Source organism: Leuciscus leuciscus (genome assembly GCF_965113295.1).
Source record: "Leuciscus leuciscus genome assembly, chromosome: 5".
In the NCBI taxonomy this organism is placed as follows: domain Eukaryota; kingdom Metazoa; phylum Chordata; class Actinopteri; order Cypriniformes; family Leuciscidae; genus Leuciscus; species Leuciscus leuciscus.
The window spans coordinates 24,874,311-24,883,453 of record NC_138729.1 but is presented as its reverse complement, the minus strand read 5'-3'; the positions used below and the strand labels follow the sequence as shown (position 1 = coordinate 24,883,453).

Below are 9,143 nucleotides of genomic sequence, written 5' to 3'. Positions count from 1 at the left end.
CGCTGAGTGGTCAACCAGAATATTTTAAACTTACTATTTCTTATCTATCTATTCAAAAATTCAAACGCTTGCTTCGTGGAGGTTTGACTTGTTTTATCCAACTTATTTTTCAGGTAAGAATAGTGTGGCCATTTGTAATTTTACCGTGTCTGGTTTCCGGTGTCGTTCGCTTCGTTATCTTCCAGCAATCTTCCCGCGCCCCAGGCCACACCTGCTGTGTCTGGATACACTACGGTTTGAATTTTTTTTAGCTTGTTCCAGCCTGTCACAGCCCTCCCTTTAGACAGTAAACAAACTGTCTCCCAAATTGCTCTACAATGCACTGATTGCACTCATTGCCCTACAGTGCAAAGTCTTAGAAGCACTATCTATGCACATGAGCAAAGTAAAAAAAAAAAAATAACAGGACGGTATGTAGCTCATTATTCCATCCCAATTTCATAAGGAGCTGAAGTGTTATTCTTATACTGTAAATCTTGATCACTTCGGAAGTTTCCCCCATTTGGACAGGATTCCGTATGCTGGCTTGCATGGACTTGCAATTTGTACCTTTACAGGGGTGCATATCTTGTATCAGTTTCTGTTCATAAATTCAATGATCATTCAATGATCATTAGTCACATATATTGTAAAGGTACAAATGTAGACATTTTATAAATTTCACTCAGTTCAAAATCAGCAACTAAGTTAGCCTTTTTGCTACACTTATTCACCAGTTATCTCACAAGAAAACACTAACTGCTTAAACTATTCAGTGAAAATACAGCAGTGAAATCCAATGTTGCTGTTCAAATGCCATAGAAATATACAGAGCGACCGAAAAAACGGAAGTTAAAAGACAATATTCTAAAGATGGCGGCGTCCTCGTTTCTCTGGCACATAAGGTCTATACGAGTGTGGTTTAGAACCCAGAACCTCTGACACGCTTGGTAAAAGTTCTGCCACTGGACCATTTAAATACACATCTGAAATAGTCGGATCTATCTATTTATTCACGTGAAAAGTCTCGCCACTAACAACAAATATTAGACCTCAGTAAACGAAAAGTCAAACCCAATGTACTATTTAAATATTAATAATTAAATATTATTACGATTGCTGGACATCGTAATGTTATTGTACATCTGATTTATGACAATGCTCTTTCAAGAATACACCCCCCACACACTTTTTAAAACAAACTTACGCCACTGGCAAAAAAGGGCATACATGTGCTCTGCACAGGTTGAGCCCTGGTAACAGGTTGAGTTTTGGTAATAATAAGCAATTTTGTCATTGTACTGTTTTTGCTATTGTGCTTTTCATTAATAATAATAATGAACCCATCATTCAAGCAATTGCTGCCCGAAACCCACCCCCTGGTAATACCAGTATTACCGGTGTCGTCACACTTCGATTAAGCAGTTGGAAAATTTCCTCACCATCACATCACATCCCTAATTCAAGTGTATATATAGCACAGTCTAACCAGATTGACTTGTCTAGGACTGCAGTAGCTTTGACACTTTTTATCTTTCAGAATTCTGTGTAGGAAAATGTGCTATAGCCAACAGAATCAAAACAGAATGAATGGGTACAGACCGATTGCAGATATTAAGTTGGGCAAGCTACAAAATCCTTTCAAATTACAACCTTATAGCAAATGCCTTGATAACGAGTTTCTTTAAATCTATAGTTACTTTCTTTTTAAATGAAACAACTAAAGAGTGATACAACTAAAAAAAACTGATATCAGGGAGTTTAGTAGGGCTCCTGTGCAACATGGTTAGTATGCGTCATTTCTGTCAGGACCACTATCGTCAAATACGATTGACAGTTAGCAGACAGTTAGGATTGGCGGTATGGTTCCGTTCTGGGCGAGAACTCCCTGTGCATCCATGCAGTAGCGTGGATAAGAGCAGGGAGAGCAGCGATAACCCCCCTTAGGGTAAACAGAACAGAACCAACATGAATGTATTGCAGATATCATTAATGTCAATATTTTAATGGACAACATAATTCCAGAATTTAGTCTGATTCAAAGGGGAATCAGAATGCCAAATCCTGACTGGACGAGAGGAGGAGCTGGGCATGGAGGAGGGTTATTAGCTCCTGACAAACACGATAGCTGCTGATTATACTGAAGGAGCTTATGATTGCTGTGATAGGCATCTTATTCCTATAGGTAGATGTGCATCAGCAGAGAGTCAGCTGATGTGAGCTTGACTTACATGACCTGCCAGAACTAACGCTACGCTTGATAATTACAGACAGGCAATTGAATACATTTTAATGCATAAAAGGTGTATATAATGAACATTATTTGACATTTAGAAAATAGCCTTGGCTATTTGATCCACAGTGTGACTAATTCATTATTAGATGTGTAAGATTGCACACATAAAAGTTAATATTATGTAGGCTAGATTTATTTTTTATTAATTCGTTTTTTTTTCTTTTTTTCTCAACAGCTGTATTGAAGATATTACTGCCATCTGCTGAACACGTAATTTTGAGGTAAACTACACTTTCTATTTGTTTGATTTTCCCCCCATTTATTCAGAAATTTGGCACAGTCTATAAAATTGTTAGTTAGTATAAGTAAACATTCTGTCACAATTAATGGAAAAATCTAGAAATTAAGTCAAAAGAATTCTCATGTTCTGCTGTTTAAGTAATATCAGAATATGTATGGCCTAATTGGAAATATATATATAAAACAATCTTTCAATATAATGATTGTTTTTAGATTAATTAGTGCCTAATCAGCATCATTGGTAACAGATTTATTTTATGAATCATACTACTTAGCAAGTGACCCTGCCCGTTCCTGGAGCCAGAGCCTTAGTCATGCTTTATGTTAACTCAAAATGAAACTCCTCTCCTACCACTGGCCATATCACTTTAGAGATTAGACAAAAATACTTCTAAAATGTTACACACAGGCTCACTTTTAAACCAAAAGCCTTAATAGTGGGTGATGAAGTTTAAAAAATACATCAATGTGAGAGAAAGGGAAGAAAAAAAAGAAGAAAGAAGAACCTGTTCTATAATAGAAAGGAACAGCACAGGAATGCCGTGTGAAGGGGTGTGAGCATATATGAATAATACAGGGAGGGATCGAGGGAGTTAATATGGTGTATAGGTGAGTGTGTGTGTGTGTGTGAGATAAAGAAGTGTGTAAGGGGGCAGGCCATGAAGGGCTGGTCCTGGTCCATCGTGGCTATAAGAGCAGAGCCCTGGCCTTCACATGAGTATACGTCTTTGAGGACATACAGTTTTTTTTCACACAGTCAGAGGAAGACATCAACACCCGGCTGAAAGATGGGTTGGCAGAAGGCCATGCTGGATAAGCTTGCACATACTTTCCATATCCGCAACAAGCTGCTGCGCCAGGGATTGGCTGAGTGCTTGGGAACTCTCATCCTGGTGGTGGGTATTTCTCCTTAATCATAATTTAGTCACTTAATCACAACATCAGTAGTAATAGTATCAAAGGTGAGGTCGGTAGAAGTTAATAGAAATGCAGTTAGTCAAATGGTCTGAAACAGCATGTTTATGTCTCACATAATCTGTAATATAAGATTTATTTTTTAGTGCAATGTTACATGTAGAGCATCAGCTGTGGAATTGCACACTCTTGCTCTTCTCACTCAGATTGATGAAAAAGTCAGGGTCTAATGGGCACTTTAGCACATGCAAGAACTCAAATTTTCCTTAAGCAATTAACTGAATGATAGATTAATGCAAATTAGCATTTAAATCTGTACTATTGTGCACACAGTGGTGTGGAGTCTTACACAAATCTTATATTAGCATGTTTTAGTTTACTGCAACTGGTCTTCAGTCCAAAAGACAGTTCAAAATGTACTAAAAAATTAAAATTCTGTTCAAATTTTTTTAACAATTGAAGCATACACGGTGAACCAATAAAGGAAGTGTACTGCATTGTATTTTATTGAAAGTACATATGAATGATAAATATGCCCTGAGGAACTATACTTAAAGGAAGTCATTTGCAAATAGACAAGAAAGAAGGGTAGATATAATCTTAGTCCTGTTCGTGAGAAAAACAAATGCTCTTAACATGCATGATAAACAGCAAAAAAAAAGTATTTTCAATATATATTTTCAGGCAATTTTCTCTGTGACAAACGGCGCACATAAGAACTAAGTAATGCAGCTTGTATCAGGAAAGAAGCGCATACCAAAGCTTTCGATGAATAGCACTTGTTTCATCACTTTCATTATAATACCACAATCCGCGCGTGAGAAACAACCTATGTTGAGGTTTAATGAATCATCTCAAGGCTTCAAGCCAATATCATCAGAGTGCATTTGCCACACCAATAACAAGGATTAATTTGTTCTTATCCTAAACATGTAAAATCTATATTTTGGAAAGGTTTGACATTAATGAAACCATATTTAGTGTCTAGATATTTAGATATTCACCAGGATAAAAAAAAAAAATATATATTATTAACTTGACAGACCCACAATTCACCACCAGTTTTTTACAGTCACAGAAATGTTCTCAAACATTGTGATAAACAGGATGTCTGGTAAATGCACCACACGTGGGAGACTATAAGAAACCGCCGCTGTAAGAGATCAGGGCTGTTTGTGAATGACAGTCACATGAGGGGTATGAAATATGACTCTTGTTAAAGAGCACATTGACACCAAACTGCTGCTACAAAATGCTCTCAAGGCAATTATGTGATTTAACAAGCACTTTAGTAAAAACTTATTTCAAGAATTACACTCGTAGTTTGCTTTTAAGGTGGCCCGGGGTTATATGAGAGATAATACTTGAATAGAGAGGTCATGCGATAACTGGAACACTCAACAGGTGTGATGTTTGCTGTGTGGCAAAAGGTATTCGATGTTCAAGTTACTGTGAACACGGTCTTTGTCTGTGAAGGTCAGAATTGTAATATTGACTTTATCTGCAAACGTTCTTCCCAGAGCAGAAACAGGAACCATTTCTCTTTGGTTACACAATAGGCTTACTGTGAAGAAAAAAAGGTTAAATAAAAATGAATAACACAAGGAAATGTATTAGCATTGAACTGTCATAACTGAAAACAAAAGGAAATACTTTTGTGGCCACGCTTAAGTGATAAATTGGTTTTGTGAGATGCCATTTTTATGCCTGTGTTGACATTGTTGCGGAGATTTAAACTTATGAAAGCTCTTCAATGCTTCCTGGCAATTACATGACTTTAGTATAGCCTTAGCTTGATTCTGATAATATGATATAATGCCACAGGTATTTATTCACACTGAGGTGACCTGTCAAATGGAAACTTCAGCCACAAGTCTGAACAGCAACTTGTAATTGCTCTCTGTCAGAAAGGACTTGTAATGACCTGTCTGAAATGTTCTATGTGAAAATGTGCAGACCAAAGTCACTATAGATTTGTAGTGTTTCAACGAAAGGGAATACTTATTTTATTTTTAGCAGAGTTTGAAACTGCAACCTGCTATTCTCATCACCAGTTTAAAGTATATGTTGTGGCTCACAATTTGAATGCTTTGAAAGGCCTACTCTTAGATGGTAAAATGATTATTCATAGTGCTGAAAGAAATGGCACGCTTGAAACAATGTGTGGTTTTTCAAACCGTAATTAACGCATGTTCTTATTTCACATCATTCACAGATGTTTGGCTGTGGTGCAGTGGCTCAAGTGATACTAAGTGAAGGATCTCACGGACGCTTTCTCACTATAAACCTTGCTTTTGGGTTTGCCGCTACCCTTGGAATCTTGGTTTGCGGCCAGGTGTCAGGTAGGCAAACTCCTCTAAAATTGCATCTTAAGCTGTTGTTGTGCATGGCTATAAAAACAGGACTGAGTTTTTATAAAAGATTCTTTGTGGATTAACTTTTTGGATGAGAGAACTTTTCTTTTCTTTTTTACCTTTAGGCGGACATTTAAATCCAGCAGTTACATTTGCTCTCTGCCTCTTGGGACGTGAAAAATGGAGAAAGTTCCCTGTGTACTTTCTGTTTCAAACAATTGGATCCTTCTTGGGTGCCGCAATTATCTTTGCTGAATACCATGGTACATGTTACGCAATATCAATGTTCTTTCTTGTCAAAAGTGTAAATCATGTTTATCTTTTCTGACACTTTATAATTTTTTATTTTTTTTAGATGCAATGTATGAGTTTGCTGGAGAATCAAATCTGTTGCTTGTAACTGGGCCAAAAGCCACTGCTGGGATTTTTGCTACATACCCCAACCCTCATCTCACCATCTTAAATGGATTCTTTGACCAGGTCAGTAACTGCAGCTTGTAACTAACTTAAACGAATTATAAAATCTCTCATTAAACCATCAAAGACACCCTCTGTAATGACTACATTTTTATTTGTAAATATTTCAATTATATAGTCTTTATATAATTACAGGGCACGACTATGAAATTACATGCCTTTAAAAATAATGAAAATAGAATATTAGATGTAAATTAGTCCATCACCTAAGGGCACATAGTGAAGGTAAAAATAAACAAATGCAAGGAAAAGTTTTTCAAGCAAAACATTTTTTTTACCATCCCCATGTTTCAGTAGGACAGGGGTATCCAAACTCGGTCCTGGAGGGCCACTGTCTTGCAGAGTTTAGCTCCAACTTGTCTCAACACTCCTGCTTGGAAGTTTGTAGGATGCCTAGTGAGACCTTGATTAGCTGGTTCAGGTGTGTTTAATAGGGGTTGGAGCTAAACTTTGCAGGACACTGGCCCTCCAGGAGCAGGATTGACACCCCTGCCTTAGGGGGTTCCGTAAAGTATAATGAATATATTATTTTTATTATCTTATATATTTTTGTACATAAACCATAAATATAACCATCTTCACAGGTGATAGGCACTGCATCTCTTATTGTCTGCATCCTGGCCATTGTGGACCCCTACAACAACCCGATCCCCCAAGGTCTTGAGGCCTTCACGGTGGGGTTCAGCATTCTTGTCATTGGACTCTCCATGGGCTTCAATTCTGGTTATGCAGTTAACCCAGCTAGGGATTTCGGGCCTCGTCTTTTCACCGCCATGGCTGGTTGGGGTGGTGAAGTCTTTACGTAAGTGTATACATTTAATTCCCATAACATGAACATATTATGTACTGTGCAACGCTTTTCAAGTTTTTGCTTCTGTCATTAAAAACTAATGAAACTTTCTATTTTGTTTTGCAAAAGTACCAGACAGTGTTGGTTTTTGGTGCCCATCTTCGCCCCCTTCCTGGGATCCATTATTGGTGTGATTGTGTACCAGCTAATGGTGGGGTGGCACGTGGAGGGAGAGGCACGGGACAAGAAGGATAAAGCTAGGGAAGAGTCTTTGAAACTTAATGACGTCACCAGCAAGGATTGATCTGCGTGAATTCCATCAGTCCTCCGTACCATAAGCTTTCTGCTTATGAGTCTCTGGGTTCAGTGAATATGTCTTGTACCACACAAGACTTCCTCTTCTGTTTCAGAGCGGATTCTGATTGTCTTGCAGGCCATCAAATGGACTTTAAATGCTGAACATTTCTAGATTTCAAACTTTTGTTAATTGTTCCATCAAACATTGTTGTTATTCTTTTTTTTTTATAACAATGATTCTTTTTTTCTTCTTTTTTTTCACACATCCTCCAGAAGGGAAAAAGGTGTTTCTTCAGCAACACGAATTATATTAATTCACTGTATTTGAAAAGTTAGTAACAATGTTGTGTAGTTCATCTAGTAGTAGTTCTACTAAAAACAGGTACAATACTTAGCTTTCTTTCTTTTTTTTTTCTTTTTTTCTTTTTTTTCCAGTGTAAATATTTTTTATTCTCATCTTCATTTAAAGCTTTTTCCTATTACATTTTAGGGATTGCAACTTAACGTATGCATTTTAGGAAACATGTTACAGTCGTGTAGTAATCCTGACAATTGCATCATGACATTACAGTCTTTAGACTAGTATCATCATCCTCTTCTGTATCTGTTAGTTTCCTAACCAATGTAATTGTGATTGAATATTTTAAAGCAATTTATTGTTATATTAATAAAGGTTTTTGTTTTAAAAGAAGTCTCACACTGTGAAGTTTTGTCATTTTTATGTTTAGTTGAAACCGCCCTTTGTCGTTCCTTTGTCTTTAGGGATGTGCTCATTCATGTACTCCTCCAGGGGTTGTTGGTGTTATTCTATATTAGTTCAAAAAATGCCAAAGCCAGTCATTATCAAAAACATCGCAAGATGAATTAAACAAGCCTAGTTAAGGCCTTATGACACAATAGGTATGGACCACTGGAGTCTTAAAGTATACAAAAGAGTAAGAACATTACCAGTCTCTCAGGTTCACATTCATATTAACCCATTTAATCCCAAAATGTTCCCAGAGATGACATATATGAGTTTGTGTGGTATTTGTAAGTATATTAAACAATCAATGTCAATAATGTAAAATAAATATTTGAAAAGTCTATGAAAAAATGAGTTTTATCTCTGGTCACAATTGTTACACTAAGTCTATGGTGTATATAAATAAATAAAAAATCTCCAGAAATTAGTTTAAAGACTGGATTAAACTGTTGAAGTGTTTTATTCGATGAACAAATAGGTAACCATTGTCTGCCTCAGTTTCAAAAATGACAAAATAGCAATATGCAGCAGCATGGCACAAATATTTTAATAAAATTATAATAAAATAACAAATTATAGGAAATTGCTTAGAATGTAATCATTATAAATGACACAAAATACTTTACATTCATTTTTCAAAATGAAACAAAATGAAAATGAAAAAACCTTACAGAAATAAAATAATAAATTAAAACAAATGATTAAATATGAGCATATGGTAGAAAACATGTAACAATGCCAAGGAACATGTAACAATTCATTAAAAACAAGAAATCATCACAAAAATTATCAATCAACAGTCACAACAGTGTGCTTGTGTGGAACTCATGTAACTCATAGATTAGATATCACCTTCCTAAAGACAACAGTGGAATTATTGCAAACAATTTTTTTTTTACTTTTAATCAGCTGAGCAGGGGTGTTTTCTGCCAAGGGCACTGGTATGGTGGTAGTAGAAGCATCTGGAGATGGCAAAACAGATAATGAAGCAGCTTCAAGTTGTTTTGTCTATTTCTTGTTTGAATTGTGAGTTTTGGTTGGTCCTCGCAT

At 36.4% G+C, this 9,143-nt stretch overlaps 1 protein-coding gene across 1 annotated transcript; it reads left to right on the top strand.

Moving 5' to 3' along the window:
• Nucleotides 1-3,221: 3,221 nt before the first annotated feature.
• Nucleotides 3,222-8,039, top strand: aqp3a (aquaporin 3a). The gene is made up of 6 exons (XM_082169324.1): nt 3,222-3,411; nt 5,646-5,772; nt 5,910-6,047; nt 6,140-6,264; nt 6,846-7,063; nt 7,181-8,039. Exons 1-6 carry the CDS (start codon nt 3,304-3,306, stop codon nt 7,353-7,355), a joined length of 891 nt encoding a protein of 296 aa, XP_082025450.1. The 5' UTR covers nt 3,222-3,303; the 3' UTR covers nt 7,356-8,039.
• The last annotated feature ends 1,104 nt before the right edge of the window (nt 8,040-9,143 follow it).